This window comes from Anopheles stephensi, chromosome 3 (genome assembly GCF_013141755.1).
Source record: "Anopheles stephensi strain Indian chromosome 3, UCI_ANSTEP_V1.0, whole genome shotgun sequence".
Lineage (NCBI taxonomy): Eukaryota > Metazoa > Arthropoda > Insecta > Diptera > Culicidae > Anopheles > Anopheles stephensi.
The window spans coordinates 48,712,902-48,730,473 of record NC_050203.1 but is presented as its reverse complement, the minus strand read 5'-3'; the positions used below and the strand labels follow the sequence as shown (position 1 = coordinate 48,730,473).

Genomic DNA, 17,572 nt, shown 5'->3' with positions numbered 1-17,572 from the left:
ATTAGCAGTGATTGTAATAGGCGTTTAAATTTGTACTTGATATTAAACTGGATTTTTTATTCTAGGGGGCCTTCCGTATCATCGCCGTTCCAAAGCAATGGAGGCAAAGTGGCAGAAGTTGCAACGGTCGGAAGCTTTCCGAAGAAAAACAACAAACTGTCAACGAGCCAAACTTTGGTCGAAGAAGACGAAACCCGCACGCTTAACTCCAACGGTAACAAAGCTGTCGATGACGATGACGACGACGATGATGATCGCTCGGATACCCACAGCGATAGTGATAGCGATACTCCAACCAAAAAAGAGAAGGTATGTACCATTAATTATGTTTGTGTGCGTGTTGTGCGTGGCTTGATACAACTCCTGTTTTCTCTATTTAACAGAAGCAAAATAAAAACAAGAAAGCGGCTCTGTTTGCTCGAGTGTTTATAAACACGGCCGCCGGTAGTGGCGGTAAGGGAAAGGGCGGCAAAGGCAAAGGCGGTAAGGGTAAAGGTCAAGTTTACATTGACCATGTGGACGAGCTGAATGTGGCAAAAAGCAATGGCGCTTCAACGACACCAAATACGAACAATCAAACTGGATCAACCACAGAGCAGCGTCGATCAACAACGCAGCAGCCGCATCTCGCCGTGCCTGAGCTGGTGGGCAGTGTGGATACACCGCCCAGGCCATCCTCGGAGACGGGAGAGAGTCGGCCGAGCAGCCGAGCGACGGGGATTACCGCTGCCGTCTCACCTACGCTGGACAAGATGCTCTTCTCACATACCAGTGGTGCCTTAAGTAACAACAACCTTTCCCTTGTCTGTCGGATTGATCTGAGCCGTCTGTTAAAAATTCCACCGCCACCACCACAGAACCGACCACAGCCAGGGCTGCGGACTCATGATATTTACAACGCACACCGCAGTGCCTCTTCCGTGCGGCAGAAGAGCAACAGTCCGTACGATCAGCTGCACGGCAAGCGGCGCCGGAGCTCGGTTGGGCAGCAGGAGCACCATGATCGAAGTGGCAGCTCGGTGCACAGTTCCTCCTCAACCCCACGGCTGCTGGAAGATCGCGTGCTGTTCGGTGGAAGTGTTCCCTCTCGTGTGCTGGCCGACGAATGTTCCCCGGTACTAGAGAATGGAATATCGTTGCGACATCGAAGCAATTCCATCAATAGCGATCACAGTGGTGCGGCCCAAAAGGCCCGCGACTATCGTGGTGGAATTGATGTTGCTTATGGTGGCAGCAATTCTCCGTCGATACACCAGCGACATAGTAGTCATCAAACTGCCTACGGTAGTAATCACCACCATCATCTTGGCAGCCAGGCTGAAAACAGTGCAAAAGGTGGCGACAGTGAAAAGTACGACGAGAAGCTGTTGACGAAATCCGAAAAGCTCAACTACGATGAACAACGCCTTAAAGAGGATAAAGCATCTGCATTGCTGTATGGCGATAATCGTGGGAAGGGAAAATATTCAAACTATGGCGGCGTCATCAAGCAGGAAGGCAGTGTGGGAGCGGCTCAATCATTGATTAAGCAAGAGTACAACAGGGATGACCTATTGGTGGATGGCAAGCTAGGGAAGCAAACGGTGGGACCTATTGTGGCCAACGGTACGATAGGAGAGGGAGAATCGATCGGTTCGTTGGCTGGAAGCGGACGAATGCGTAAGCGATCCACCAGTGCCGGAAGCAACAATACGTATAAGGAAAAGCGCCGAAAAAAGGATAAATCATCCTCCAATTCACAGGTGAACTTCTTGCCGAGCACGGTTTATTCCAGGATATCTTTGCTATTTCGTTTTTTTTTGCCTTCCTTTTCGTTACTTCCAGACTGATCAATTAGACCAACTTCCGCCGACCAACCACGACCGGTTAGACGAGTGCACTCCGGGTGTAAACTCAGGTCGGACCGCAATAGCGACCGAACGTGGTTCCATCGGAGGACAACAGCATCCAGCAGCGTTGCATCACAACAGTTCCGGACACCATCAAGGCCAGCAGCAGCAACAGCATTTGCTGTCGGTCGGTCCTGGCAATGGATTCGATGCAGGCAGTGCACCAATTACGGACGGCGTTGGTGTTGGACCACCGGCCGAAGTCCCGGTGCAGATAAAGAAGGTGTATGTGTCGTATTTCGAGCGCAACGACGAAGTACCGGAAATACGGGACCAAAGCCGTTTTCTGTCGGAGGCTAAGCGGTTAAAGCATGCAGCCGATCGAGAAGGAGACCATTTAGCGCAAGCAATGCTGTACCTGGAAGCCGTGCTGTTCTTCTTGCTCACCGGCGACACGATGGAGCGCGATCCGATAACCGAGAAAGCTGCCTTCACGATGTACAAAGATACGCTTTGTTTAATCAAGTGAGTGGAGAGCATGGAAGCGGGGAGAACACGTGGTCAATGAGCGGTATCGATACGATTTTGGCTTGTTCTCTTTTTCAGATTCATTTCGTCCAAATTTCGAAGCCAACTGCAAAATCAAACACCTCAGGGTAAAATTCATACAAAGGTGGCCATTCTAAGGTAAGAGAATCTTTCGCGAGCTAACTTGACGGACGCAATCTGATGATCGGTTTGCCTTCTTGTGCGCTTTTGCAGTTTGCGCTGTCAGTCGTTGATATATCTCAAGCTGTACAAGATGCGGCGGCTCGAAATGAAGGAAACAGCAAAGACCATAGGCGAATTTAACCACAAAACCAGCACTGTACCGGCTGAGTTGGCCAATGGAAACACCCCATCACCACTGTCACCAACTTCGGTCGGATCACAGGTACGTTGGAAAGCTCATTTATTCGATTCAATGGGAAGTACAAGCCACTAAGTAACTCCAATCCCGTTTTCATGTATATGATTGATTGCAGAGCTCCGGTTACAGCTCTGGCCAGAACAACCACGTTGGATCTATGCCACCGATGAATTCGTCCCCTGCCCAATGCATTATTATGCCAATAAATGTAAGTAAACCGTTCCAAAGGTGCAATTGCAGTGCTTTATTGTATTCCTGTAATATTCATGGGGTTTTTTTTTAATTTCTCGCCTTAGGTTCACAATGCGTATCAGAAGCAGACCACATTGTTTACACATCTTTCCACGTGTCTTGATCTTTGGGAGCAAGCGGACTCCTTAGTTTCACGGGGGAACCATGTCGGTGAGTGCGCTTTCTGCGAGAAAACGATACATTTGCACACACACAAAATGAAAATTGCGCGCTCGGGTGCTGACAAATCGTTCCATTTGTTTTGTAGACTTTTTCATCGAACTGGATCATGAAAATGGACCTATGACGCTTCACAGCTCGCTGCACAATGTCGTCAAGTACGTGCAAGCCGGGATTCAAAAGTTGCGGCGCATGTAACATTGGGCATTGTTGGTAGAACCGGTGCAGAAGCGGCTAGGACCGTACTAGCCAGTTTGCTATTCTGATTGACAATAATGAGCAACGATAAAAACGACGCTGGGAACGGTGCTAGACATGGAAGGAAACTCTGTCCTGTGTGCGAGTGTGTGTGTGTGCTTTGGTGAATCTCTCACACACTGGCAGCAATTCGTCGTTGAACGCTATCATATTCCATCACTCGAACGATGACTACGATTCTGGACCTGGACCCAGCAATTTTTCCGTGGTATGTACGACGCAGAGCATCGCAAAAGCAATCGGCATCATGCAATTCATCACTATTCCTGCTAAAGATGCTCTCGAATCGCAATCGGCTGAGATCGTGGAGCTCGTTGAAAGGGTGGAAAAAACATGGTGCTATATCGTCCGCTCCGTTGCATTAGACGCGATCATGTATATCAAGTGTGATTACTCGCGACTGGAGGGTGGTCAACGTTTGCAATCAATATATCTAGTAACCAACCAAAAATATGGGAACATGTTGGAGAACGGTGGAGAAGCACCGTAACCAGAACCAGAGAAGCAGGAGGAGGAGATCAGCATACAAAAAAAAAAAAAACAATCAACAGCAGCAACAGCAGAAGCAGCATCGTGATCGTTGTTCAAAAAAAAACCTACATAGCTCAACTGTGTGTGTGCGCTTTTGTTACTTCACAGCCGTAGAGGCATCTAACTAATCGTATTCGTTATACACAAAATGACCCCATATAGTAGAAGGTGTGTAAAATAATTTATATGTTGTCTTGCTTTCTCGTTGATCATAACGCTGAATAGTGGATTAAGTTATCGGTAGAAGCAGCCAAGCAGTAGCAAAGTCATCGTGCGTAGAAGATAGCGGTTAACAATTTTGTTGAATCGTGTGTGTGTGTGTGTTTTTTTTTACGAGTATCTGCCTTTTTTACAAACTTTTAGCAAATTATGATCGGAACCACGGTTAATGAAACGCGCTCCACACACTCTCACACACGGCCAGGCTGATGTAGAATGTGCTTCATTGCGGACTGACGTTTTTATCTGTCGTCTCTTACAGACAAGTATTGTGTGCTTAAATCGTTCTTTGGCGCTTGCATTGTAATGGTTCTTATTGAGGTTTTACACCGGTTCGTATCCAATGGCAAAGCCGGCATCGGTCGAACAGTGTTGAGATCAGGTTCAGTCAATGGGAATGGACATTTCCTACGACTTTTTTAAGCAAAACACACACACACACACACTAAAGACAGACTCTAAGGTGGTACCGATGGTCCTGTTCCTAACAGGTTTGCTAGCAAAAACGCATAAACGTAGTGAGCGGATGGTGAGATGCCGGCCCTGCCTGCTGGTAGGTGTAGTAGTAGTAGGTGCATCGGTTTTTATACACAAAAGGAAAGGTACCCGCGCGGTAACAGCTACATGTAGTCAGCGAATCAATGATGAAAGGTGAAACGTAAACGTAAGGCTATTTTATATGTTGTTTATAGAGTTTTTAATTATTTACATGCTTAATGCTCACGTAAAAAGAGAGATGTGTACACACGAAAGACTTATTGAAGAGACAGAGAGTAAAAAAAAAAAAAACGGCAAGACTTTTAGAGCAGGAAGTACCGTGAACAAGCAAACCGGCAACACGTTGATCACAGATTGTAACAGGAAACAAACACACACACATACATTACGTAAAAGTAGCTTAATTTATTGAATTGAAGGTACTATGGAGCAGCAGCAGTAACAACAACACCACAGTGAAAGAGCAACGATCGGTGGCTCACATCAAACAGATTATTTAGGGGAATGGAAAATAAGTAGTCAACAGTGTGTGTGTGTGTCGCACTATTATCTCTGCCATGTATCCCTTGCTCTTATCTCTGCCTTGTTCGAAAAAGCAAACGGAGATTAAGTGATGTTTGCTTAGTTCGTTGAATCGTTTGTTAGCTATTTTAATCAAATGTTTGCATAAGCAGTGGATGAATTAGAAGAAGAAAACAAAAAGTCAGACAACACCTCGCTTTGGATAAGGGGTTTCTTCGTCTCTAAATGGTGTTGCTAATCGAAAGCTTTTTATATTTTTTTATACATAGATTTTTGAATTGCTATACCTCTAAAATATCCACACTCATGCGTTATGGTGCAAGGCTCACATGGTTTCTGATGCTTACAGCGGTACAATCGAAAACCTTCTCTAAATTGCATAGACTAATTCGTCAACACCTTTTTTAATTTCTTTTTCCACCCCATATCGAACGATTTGCAGTGTGGGAGTATTTTTTATTATCATAAATTGTTTACCCTGTCACGTAGTAATATTTGCCCTCCTTCCTACAATCTACCAACCCACCACAGCAGCTAGCCCGATTAGATGATAAATGATCGCGCCACTGGAACTGGCTATAAGTTGTGCAGCAGTCTAGGCAAACGTACAACGAGCGTGACAGCAAATAGCAAGCGAAAAGATTAACTGGAATAGCTCAATTATTAAGAAATTATTGCCTCTAAGTCGCGTCCTACAAAATTGTTGGAAGTAGTAGGAACCCTGTGTATCGTGCCGAAAATGTATCCATGGTGAATAGGAAAACGAACAACACCACACACATACACACCACATGTTGTTTAACGTTTTACGTTTTTATTGTTTTTTTAATTTTAGTGTTTTCTGTTTTATTTATATTTTTCTTGAACTGTCGCCCAAAACGCGGTTAAACACCAAAACGATGCTTCAAAATTTCGATTTTTAGTTATTGTTGACTGACTGACTGACTACCACTGTTGATAGTTGCAAAGTTATTCGTGTTTTTTTGTGTTTGTTTTTACTTCCTATGATAAGGGAATGTATAGTTGTTTTTGTTTTGGGGACCAATGGTTTCATATCAATAGAATCCTCCTCTCCTAGCGCCTTCTCTTCCTTAATCGGAATGCTAAACAGTAAGCGTAGCGGTTGAAGATAGTCGGGCACACAAGGTGATGATTTACAGTCGATTAAATGAATGCTACATAGTAAGAGCACCAAAAACGGGTAGTGAGTGTGTCATCCGATATTGAATCCAAATAATTTATTTTTCGCCTTCTGATGGACTACAACCGTGAGAGGTTGTAGGTCGGCAGCGGGTATGAATTATTTTCTCTCTTCCTCTCGTTCTATCTATCTAATGAATGATGCTCTGTATCAGTGTCCCTACAACCCGCTAGCATTACGTACCAAACAATAAGCAACGTGAATAGCACAGTACTGAAAATGCCTGTAGAATGATAACCCCCTTTTAATTGATTTGATTTGTGTGTCGCAGTATACTAAAAGGCACGCGGAACAAGATACTAAAGGAGCAATTCAACTACATTTTTGAAAGAAGAGGGTTCATAGAACAACAGCAGTGAGAAAGAACGTGGCTAGGGGCAAACGTTGAACAAGACAATGCAAATTTAACACACACACACACACACACACACAGACACACACAAAACACCTTTATTCATTCACAAAGTGCAACTCAACTCAAAGCAAACGCAACTATTGATAATTTAAGTGAAAAAAGGGGGAAAAGCAGAAACATAACTGGTAACAAAAGCAACAACCTGCGGGCAACTTTGCGGAAAGCTTTTCTGCCAAAGTGCCAACAACCGAAAGCATTACTAAACTAAAAGACTATAATATTGTACGAAACAAACACACACACACACACGAACCACTTAAAACCGATTCAAAGAGCAATGGCAATTAGAGCAAGCGGCAGCAGTTCTTCATGATGTAGATGATTTCAGATTTGATGTGGAAAGCTTTTTGAGAAGAAAGCCAACAGAACTAAGTAATACACTCACGACACACCACAGGACAAAGTAGTAGCATTACGTCGTACGCCGTTGGATTGGATGGGTCGCGAAGGATGGGCGTAATTAAAATGACATTTGAACACGTAGTGTGAAAATTGATAACAGACAAGTGGCAAGAGTGAATCCGATCAAAAGCAAAAATCGACTCAACAAGGAACCGAAAGTTAAATAGAACAGAAGCTTAAAGTGTATTGTGAGACATTATATTAGCGCTATACATCTCTATATATATACATGCATACACATCGATATATATATATAAAACAAAACAAAAAACTATATATTGTATACACAGAGGTAGGGTCGACAAACGTATGGGCGGTGGTGTAACATTGAGTTAGAGTTATAAGCAACTGTAGGGAATCAAAATTGTAAAAACAAAAAGCAACCAACAAACAAGCAAACAAACAAACAAACTAAAAAACAACAAACAACCAACCAACCAACGGGGTAAAGGCTTAAAAATCGGATGACTGAAGATCGAGATCAGTACATTTGCATTTTAAAGCAGCAAAAGAAGCAATGGGCATAAATCGAAGGAAGGATGCGCAGGATTGAATAACCTCGATTTTAAGGAAATGAAACAGCACATACAATTACAATTGACTTAGAGTTACTATGTAAAATACACAAACCACAAACCACAAACCAGAAAACCTAGCAGCAATGAACGAAACGTGTAGTAAGTCAACCTATATACATATATTGATAAGGCAACAACACTCAACGGTAAGCAAGGCAAACACAAACAGCAAACGAAACGCGAGAGCGCGGCGTGCCGCCCTATGCGGCAAGTTCACTGGTGTTTGAAATAAATTATAACAACATTTGTTTCTTTTTCCCCACACTAGTTTTTTGGAGCGACCGCCTTGCAGCAGCGCTCCCTTCAATCCAAGCGCAAAATGCGCGCGACAAACTAATAACAAAAAGGGACGAAACGGGGATGGAACTTTATTTATGGTGATAAGTGATCGATAATTAAACACACGAGAATATGTGACAAAACGGGAGCGGGAATCATACTTGCGCGCGTACTTTTGAGATGAACGCAGGGTTATATATATATAAAAAGAAAGAAACAGAAAACTGAAACAAAAACACAAATTCGTAAGAGAGTAGAATTGTAAATAAATTCTATATACACAGTACTAGTATATATGATTAATATTGCTATTATTATTATTATTATGATTATTATTATTATTATTAATATGATTATTATATTACTATTGATTGAAGTTATGTAGAACTTTTAGAATAAAAAAATCAGCAAAAATGAACAATAACTAAAACTGACGAGAAGATGCGTACAATCGGTTTTTATTTCACTCAACAGAGAAGCCCATGCTTCTAGTAGTTGGTTGGTGGTAAGTACAGTATTTAATGTAATGTTAAAATTGATGAATTCAGGTAATGGGTGTATGTATTTAATTAGCATACTCACTTCCTACTATCTGGGGTATATATTGAAGCAGTATAATCGCGTTGCAAATTTTTTTTTTTTGATACTTAATATTGAAATTAATCTTTTGCATTTGCATAAATTGTGTGGAAGACGCACATCAAAATGGAATGACGGCGTTAAAGCGTTCGCCAGACAGGGCCGGGTATAGATATCGAGGATTTCTGCAACAAGCCAAGATTGCCATGAAGTTGTTATCTCAAATAGGTAAGTATTAGAAATTAATTTAAGTAAGTATAAAAAAAAAATCTCTTGCTTATCCTAGAAAAGCTTTCCTGCATTGATTTCAATACCAAATCGCCGTAACTGCCATTTCAAACAGTCCACAAACGGAACCCTACAACGTTCAGCGGGCGAAACCCGCCGATGATTTGATTTCAGGGCGAAAAGTAGCTGTCAAAACAAAAAGGCACAAAATAGGAAAGAGGTTAGAAAAGTGCATGTTGTTCTTAAGCTTATTTTCCGCTGAGTTTGATTAGATTAATGTTCCGTTAGTGTTTGCACCATCTGTTAGTGTGCTTTGTGCCTGGTTTGGGTAAGTAACGTGCAATGGAATGTTATTTTCACGACACAGCCGATACTTTTGCCGTTTGCGAGGTTGGCCGAGTAGTTGGTTTGTTGCTTGTTGACAGTGAAGTCTGTTCCCCATTGCCCGCGTTCACATGGTAGTGTTAGTTAGCTCGCGGTGTGCAAATTGTATTCGTTCGATTACAGGTGGGTGAATGTGTATAGCTTGCATGCGCGCGTGTGTGTGTGTGGTGGAGGTGGGGGCTAAAGTTCGATGAAAACGACGAAAGTTTCATTCGCCGTTCAAACAACGGTTTAAAACTTATATGAAAATTTATGCAAGAAATGCACAGCTGTTTGCACATTTGTTTACTAGTAAGTAACTATTTGATTAATAGTAAGAGTTTCAACATCAGCGGCGTTCGAACATTGACGATAGTGCATCATTTAAAATCCATTATTTTTAATGGGGAAATTTGAATGCTACAAATTATACGTTATGTTGCAATTTTCTGCCACAGGGATATCCGCTGGTCAATGCGATAACGACGCCGGTTTTCGTACGGCAGGACAGGGTTTCGAATCATATCCGGACCATCAGATGGTCTATCTAGTAAGTCATCAGTGGGCTAGCATATGACCTAGCGCAGTCGTAACGCCAAGAAGGCGATTGCAATAAAATTATAATACGACAAAATTCAATGCACAAACAATATTTAGTGTTTGAAGAGGATTCTAAAAACTTGCAAATTTGTTCTAGACAAATTTTTCGAGATCAGTTGCAAGAAAAGAATGTGTTTACTCCATTTATTTGTATTCTTTACAATAGCTTTAAATTGCATATACCATCTAAAACTTCTTTCCTGTTGTTTCTTGTTTTCCAATTAAATTCTTACTACTTATGGTAAATTATTTGCAAATTTATTCATCATTTTTCTTTCTTCGAATTACTACTTTTCCGTTTTTAAGCCTATGTCGCCATTTGTGCAAATTTGTCAACATTTCTTTGCTTTATCAGTAGTGGTTTCGCTTTTATCAGTAAATGTTTGTGTGTGACATAGTAGAGATCCAATGTCCTCGTCTACGATTTTCTTTAAGTTGGTAGAAACATGGCACCTCATCCCGGGGTTAGCTCGGACGCTCATTTATGGTTTTTTCGCCATTCAAAATTATTGGTCCTATAGTTAGCCAGGGTCTGTATAGTGAGCACACGTTCACATCCTTTCAGTTCCCGGTAGTTTTGTCTACATCTGAGAATCGGTCAAGCAACCAAACCGAATCGACAAGAAAGCTCTAGTGTTCCTCCATCACTCCACCTCGTCTGCAATTGTTAACCGTTACAGCACATCCTTGCAACGATGTTTCGTGTTCTGCATCATGCAGGATGTTTCGTCAGTAATATTATAAGCATAGATAGGTTTACAAGACCTCACTCTCCGGAGGATGTATGGAGAAGGAACAAAGTTCCACGCATGAGGATCAAAAATTTATTGCTGTTTTAACTTTGATGCAATTTTATGTGAGTCTTCTTTCTTGGCTTAACGACCTCTTAGGTTATGGTTGCCATTTCTGGCTTACTAGACTTAATGATACCGCATAGTTGGATAGTCAGTCCTCACTGTGGGGGAACGGTCCAGATGAGACTTGAACTCCGGTCCTGCCTTGTGAAGACCGGGCTGCCCTGTGAGTAAAAAGCTCTATCTATCTTATAGCCGAATTTATTGTAAAAAAAAACTGAAAAGTCTTACTTTCTAGTGTATTACATCAAAGCGCTAACGATGTTGGATGGTTATACCTGGATTCTACACATTATCATCTGTTCTATGATTGAGTCGAATTAAGACGAAATAATATTTGGAATGATAATGCATTAGTTTTATTAAGAAAAAAAAATACAAGTTGAGATATCTCACGTACGACGATCCATACGCTTAGTAGATGCAGTACAGTAAAATATAAATATGTTTTTTTAAAAGAAAAAGAAAAATGTTAATTAAAATTTTTTTAAAACAAGCTAGTACATAATAACCTTTATTTTTTAAGAGAATTTACACTGTTTCAGTTTCAATGAGTAAGGTACTGGTAAAAGCACTGCGAAGGTGGTGCTATATGTCCACCCTTGTTGTATTCTGGCTTAGTTCTTATCGACGAAAGTGTTTAATTCGTCAAACTTAATTCCTGCATCAAACCCTTTTCGTTGCCGATCGTCTAGTAACTTTTTAGCACACATCCTGGGGATGTAGAATCCTTTAAGAGCGAGTAAATTGAATGTTTTGAAGCTTCATACGCTAGTAAGCAATGGGTTAAAGGCATTGTTATACGTCTATGCCTTTATTTTTTTATATTTACTGTTACTTTTTGTACAAGAAAGAACGTATGATTATTTTATTCTGATTCTTAGTATTTTTTTTAATATCTGGTCTCTTTTTGACGCGTTGGATACAAATGATGTGTTGACAAGAATAAAATTAAAATTCATTTTAATATTTTTGCCTATTTCTAAACACGATACTGATACGTTGTTCGTTTCAAACTTAACTTCAAACGGAGAAGAATGTTGTTATTATTAACATAAATTAAATCAGTTTTTGTTAATATTATGAAAACAAAACTGTCTGAGCACGAAACCAAAAATATTTGATAAAGCGTCAAATAATCTCGGAAAGTAGTCGAACATATTCGAGACACCGTGAAGAAATGGGAAAGTGTTAAAATTCTTAGCGATTCTCAGAGGTATATTATAGATTTCAGAAGAAAATTGTAGTTTAATGTGTACTTTGCTTGTGTACACGGAAATAACGTCCAACGTGTTAGAACTACACTTGAAAGAGTTAGTGGGAATGAATGGACAGATTGTTACAATTAGTCGCCGCTGCCATCTTCATTTGGCATCTGCCAAGATATTGCTTAAGAGAAACTTGAATTTCAATTGTTCTCCAGGCGCGTGCAATGACCCGGCATTTGCTTTGACCTGTATTTGCCTTTTATTTTCCACCTAGCCGTAACAGCTTCTACTGCTGCTCCCGCCGCCGGGTTTCGCGCAGTCCTTTACCATCGCATGAGGTCGTATTCTCCATTGACTGTGGTCGAGAACGTCGATGGGCGGCGAAGTTGTTGAGCTCCCGAGCCGAGTACTTAAGCTTGGCCCGAAAGAGGCTAACCGACCGCCCTTCGCCCCCTACGATAGCCCTAGCAAGGTATTTTTCACATTCTTTTCGGACGTGAAGCACGGGAGCGGAGTCCCACGCAGAAAAGTACAGTCCCCTTTCTTCTCTTATTTTACTTCTTGAAGCGTCCGGCCTAACGGACAAAAGTCGGTCAAGTGACCGTACGCGCCCCAGAAGCTCCCGGGAACGGGCGTTGATGTTGCTGTTGTTGTAGGATTCATGCAACGAACGTATCGGCGGATACACCGACAATGTCGCTCGGGAAGAGCGCCATCCAGCCAGGCTGGGCTAAGCTCGGGTTCTCCCCGGTGCGAAGGTGTTACGTTGGATGCAAAAATAAAATAAACATGACATGCGAGCACAATACCGATTTAGAATCTGGTTCGGAACTCGGAAGTTGCTGACTGAAATTGGCTCCGGCTTGGGCGCGCATGCTCTGGCGCGTGATAACGAGATGGAGCCGAGAAATTCTCGGCAGAACACACCCCGCTTATCTCGTCAATGAATTATAGTTACGGCCATGTGTTGTTTTTTTTTTTATCAAACTATATGATGATTAATGATGATATTAAAATGAACTAAGGGAACAAGATACTGTAAACCATGTTTAGTTCATTTCTACAATCCTTGCATGGAACAAAATACTGTTCAGCGATAATGATCCTAGCGTGTCCTTTTGCGGTGCGGAAGAAAGGTGTATCGGAATGTGCCGTTCGTGTTGGGCGCGACTAAACTTCCCCTACCAGTGCCACACATGGTATCTCTCGTGTTGGAAGCCTTCGTGTCACTCGCGACCCACGGCAGTTGGTACTCACCACGGATGCTGTGATATCCTGGAAGGAGTTCGGTTTAAATGCTCTCTCGTCCGCTCCGCTTAGTTTTCTTTTATCACTTGCAACGCGTTCCTTTGCGCCTGTAGACTCTCTTTCCCGCTCACTCTCGGGAGATGATAACAAATCGATCTCAAACAATGCGAACAAATGCATCTCGCTCGCGCCGCAAGTTGATCCGTGACGAAATGTGGAACCTGGGCTGGTGTGTTTTTTCTTCTTCTCCTTGGTCAATCCCAGCCATGAGATACGCGCCTGGCGAGGCCCTTTTCGATCGAGCCCGTCGTCATTTAGTTGCCGCACTCAATCGAATCAAGTTGTGTCCGTTTTTATCTCTCTGTCTCTGTATCGTCGTCGCCACCGCCGCCGCCGCCAACGCCGCCATCATCGTTCCGACCGCTGCCACCTTTGCCGTCGTTTCACCGTGGAAAGGAGCAAGATTTGGTGTGAAGACAAGCGCACCGCAACAGCCCCATCGTGGTCCCGAAAAGTGCAGCAGCATCCCACGCACGCGACCCCAGCTGTATTGGGCGTATTGGGCTTAGGCCAGTTGGAAAGCGAAAAGGGGGTGGCTCCTTTATCCTTATCTCATCCCACCACAGTGTAGAGCGTGAGTAGTAGTGGTGATCCCGGGAAGTGTCCTGACGCAGCGATTTGTTATGACCTATCCGCAATCTTCTTGCGGAGCTGATAGAGTTGAGGACCTGTCTGCAAGCTAGCTGTGTGCGTGTTGATGCGTAAAATTGGGTGGAGCAGTGCCGGCACGGGATATCTAGCTTCGACTTTTTTCTTGCTGCTACGTGGCACCCCACCCCAGTGGAGCCGTGTGGGTGGTGTACATGTGTGTGCCCGTGTGCGTGCGTGAATGTTAATGTGTCTGAAACGTGCCCTATTTTAGGTCACACACAGTCACCATTGCGTCTGGCGGTTTGCTACTGTACGCGGGGAGTTTTTCTTTCTTCCTTTCTTTCTCCCAACGCAAAATCCTTCGTGTGACCTCGTCTTGCCGGCACTCGGTTCCCAGTGTGCGTGAGTTTATGATCCCTGTTTATCACTGTGTGTTAGTATGAGAGTTTAGATTTGGTGTCTTCCTGAAACAGAAGCAAAAAAAAAAAACGGTATAAAGTGAAAGGAACCGCTAAGAAGAAACAGGGTGGAAAACGCAATCGGGGTGCGGAGACATACCGGCAGGCAGGCGTTGTCCTTTCTTGTTCGTGGTCATTCAGGTGTACTTTTCACTTGCCATCCTCTCCGGGCTTGTGTGTGTTTGTGTGTGTGTGTGTGTTTTCACGTGGGGTGTCGTGCGTAACACGAGGGGTGTATAGAATTTTTGGGTGGGTCCTCTGCCATTCATGCCGAAACGGATGAAGTGGGTCCTGTTTCTCTGACGTACGTCTGACACTCTCGCCCTCATTTATACGCACCCTCTCAACGTTTTCGCTGTCCTTTCCAGGCTAGGTGGACACCGGTGTGTGCTGCAGTTAGTGAAGAAATTTTAAATTGTGATTCGATTGAGCTTGTCTCGTTTTTGTTACCCTGGTGGAACGTTCTCGGTAGTGCAGTGTGTACCGGTGTGTGTACTGGGTCGCGCTTTTGGGTCGAAGCTTCCCGTTTTCGTGTGGATTCTGGTGCCCCAGTTTTACGTTAAGCGTTCTACGAAACACGCCACTGTTTACCCATAGTGAAAAACACATCCACCGTGATTACTCTAGCAGAGCTGTGTAAAGCGTGAAGGAGGCGCTAAAGGTGAGTGGTGCGAATAAAAGTTGGTATATCTTTATTAGGTTCTTGAGCTGTTGTAAGCTTGATAGGAAAGTTAGCAAATCATTAATCCTAACGGCGGTACAAATCTAATTAATCTTAAACGTGTTTGTTGTATGAATCCTATTTCGCTTCTGGTTTGCGAAAAACATGATTATCCTTCATGTTTAATATCGTTTCCTGGGCGTGGGCATGTTGTCACAAAGCTTCATCGATCATTTAGCGAAAAAACACATCCATCAACATCATCCAGAGAAGAAGTATTCCGCTTGGTCAGCATCAACTTTTGCTCCGCTGACCACCAGCAAAACTAACGATTATGTGTGAAGCGTTTTCCGTTTGTTTCATTACACATCACGCAGAAAATGTTGTTCTTTTTTATAGCAAGTATGGTTTTTGGTCAGCATCATAGAGTTTTGACCTATTTGCTGTTATACGGCAGCCGAACCGAAGGAGAAAATAAATTGAGAAATTGCACTTTATGAAACACCATGCGTCTCCATTTGGGGCATTTCCATTGCATCATTATTTTAGTAAGTTATTTAAAATATTTGCTCGGGAAAAAATAATGCCAAATTCGATTCTGGCTTAAAATTTCCTCTCCCTAATTCCGACTGAAACCTAATTTCGAGTTGCTGCTCCTGCTTCCCAACCGGTTGACGGGAAATGGAAAATGCCGTAAGCTCACTGCGCGCACGGGGTGAAGCATTCGATACGCAGTTGGATTCTGATCTAGCAGGCGTCCGTTTCCGGTGGAATGCTTGTAAGGCTTGTTAATGATGAATAAATTTAAATTAATACTTTCAAAAGGGTTTTTTTTTCTGTTGCTGTTGCTCTCTTTGCGCGGCGGTTATGCAACCGGCAGCGACCCGAAACACAATTACGGAGAGCTTAGTTGTTGGGTTTTGCTTCGGGTCTTAAAGGGGATTTTTCCATTTCACCTTGCATCACGAGCAAGTTTTAACATTTTATCTTGGTTTGAGGGCTTTTTTTCGCGTGCGTAAATAGGCTTTTCGAATATAGAAGCGTGATACGCTTTACCACATTTGCATAACCTTCTGGAGGCAGTATATTGTAAGTAAGAAAGTTTGGGAAGTAAATTTCGAATGCCTTCGAAAGGGCAAAGAAGATTATGCATGATGCTAGGTACTTCTGAGGGGTGCTACTGGTGCGTTTTAAGTTTTCATTTTGTATCGCACCATCTGATTGTGACTAGTAATGTTGCATTTGATTTTAAACCTTGAAATATTTTATACTGATGATGCCATGAAGTTGTAATTTCCATTAAACTTTAATCATTTCCGTCACTAGCATGCCTAATTTGATTGATTACAATGAAGCGAACAAATGATGCGATGAATGCTTTTCGTTACGTGTTACCATCTCGAATGAACCTCGTTTCATGCGCGAAGCATAATTTCGAATTGATTGCAAAGCGCGTAAAGGCGCATCGGACGAATGTCGGTGTCTAACGACTTTATCAACGTTGGTCTGATGCTGAGGTGCAGATCAAAATTTTATCTCGCCCTCCGCGAAAGCACGCCCTTGTTTTATACGAATTGAATTGAAATGGGAGTTTCGGATGTAACTAAGATCGAATCGCGGAAGCATTCGGTGGAAGCCATTTGCTGGGTGCGTTCTAAAAGCACACGGGCTGGCATACCCATTTTTCGTTTCGTTTCCAGCTTCGTCCGATGGGCCGTGAGAACTACTTTCCACTTACTTTTCTTTTTTTTCCTTTTGAGCTAAGAGAAAGCTATAAATCTCGGCGCTCGGATGCCATTTGCTGGTTTGTCCGATGTTTGGCTGTGGATTGCTATTTTATGTGTTTTGTGTAGGGTTTGTTGTGGATTTTTTGTTGTTGTTCAGGACCTTTCTGCCACCTAATTGTAAATTTCTTAGAGGGTGTCTGCTAGACGGGTCGTCTGAGGTTGGTATGCTTAAGCAATGCCACAATCTGGTGTACCAGTGAAAATGGCGTCGATCTTTCACACGACAGGAACGGCATTAAATCTAGTGCCCGTCGGAGCCAATCATTCAGCTATTTTTTTCTAAGCTATACAAATACCGGGGCGGCCCGGTTGTAGAAGCGCTCATCTTCATCAGGACCGTGAGCTCCCTCATAGTGAGGACTGGCTAACCAACTACTTGGTATCAATAACTCTATGAAGCCAGAAATGGCAAGCATGAAGGGTAAGCCAATAAAAGAGAGAGAGAGAGAGAGATATATTTTCTTTTTCTTCCTTGGCACTGGAACCTGGAGAGGTCCAAGCCTGCCAGCCATTTTCGGCTTTCTGTGACTTAAATTTACCCATAGTAAAGTAGCTAGCCCTACGTACGGGGAGGCAGTGTGGATGGGATTTGAACCCCGGTCCTGCTGTGTGAAGACCGTCGCCGTTATCGCCTCTGCCACCGGATTGTCCCGAGAAAGATATCTAGTAAGAAATAATTGGGTCGGCTAGTCCTTAAAGCAAACAGAGTGTTTTGTTAACTAAACTTAGTATATCTGTACTGTTTAAAAATATGAACAATTTGATAGTTTCGTTTTCAACGTGCTAAAATTCACATTATTTAATCAAAAATGTTAATTATACTCTTAACACTTCATTTACTCAACGTTAAAGCCACTTATTGAGAGCAAAACTTAGACAAAG

The 17,572-nt window shown here is 42.7% G+C and overlaps 2 protein-coding genes across 27 annotated transcripts in view; both read left to right on the top strand.

Annotated features, from left to right (window-relative positions):
* LOC118512657 (AF4/FMR2 family member lilli) overlaps positions 1 to 7,847 on the top strand; it is a 66,025-nt gene extending 58,178 nt beyond the window's left edge. For 15 of the 16 annotated variants that reach the window (XM_036057401.1, XM_036057399.1, XM_036057389.1 and 12 more), the window contains 8 exons: positions 66 to 309; positions 384 to 1,742; positions 1,825 to 2,354; positions 2,436 to 2,516; positions 2,592 to 2,763; positions 2,855 to 2,947; positions 3,036 to 3,141; positions 3,239 to 7,847. In XM_036057401.1, coding sequence (XP_035913294.1) covers positions 66 to 309; positions 384 to 1,742; positions 1,825 to 2,354; positions 2,436 to 2,516; positions 2,592 to 2,763; positions 2,855 to 2,947; positions 3,036 to 3,141; positions 3,239 to 3,348 — 2,695 coding nt within the window. In that variant the 3' untranslated portion in view covers positions 3,349 to 7,847. The remainder of the gene's footprint in view (positions 1 to 65; positions 310 to 383; positions 1,743 to 1,824; positions 2,355 to 2,435; positions 2,517 to 2,591; positions 2,764 to 2,854; positions 2,948 to 3,035; positions 3,142 to 3,238) is intronic. The other variant, XR_004906331.1, reaches the window with a different exon arrangement.
* Positions 7,848 to 9,056: 1,209 nt separating this feature from the next.
* LOC118512655 (ELAV-like protein 3) overlaps positions 9,057 to 17,572 on the top strand; it is a 46,215-nt gene continuing 37,699 nt past the window's right edge. For 4 of the 11 annotated variants that reach the window (XM_036057382.1, XM_036057388.1, XM_036057387.1 and 1 more), the window contains exon 1: positions 9,064 to 9,188. The gene's annotated coding sequence lies outside the window, so the exon portion shown is untranslated. Of the gene's footprint in view, positions 9,189 to 9,345; positions 9,368 to 13,448; positions 13,768 to 14,610; positions 14,904 to 17,572 lie in introns of those variants that run through there. The other 7 variants (XM_036057380.1, XM_036057373.1, XM_036057381.1 and 4 more) reach the window with 5 other exon arrangements.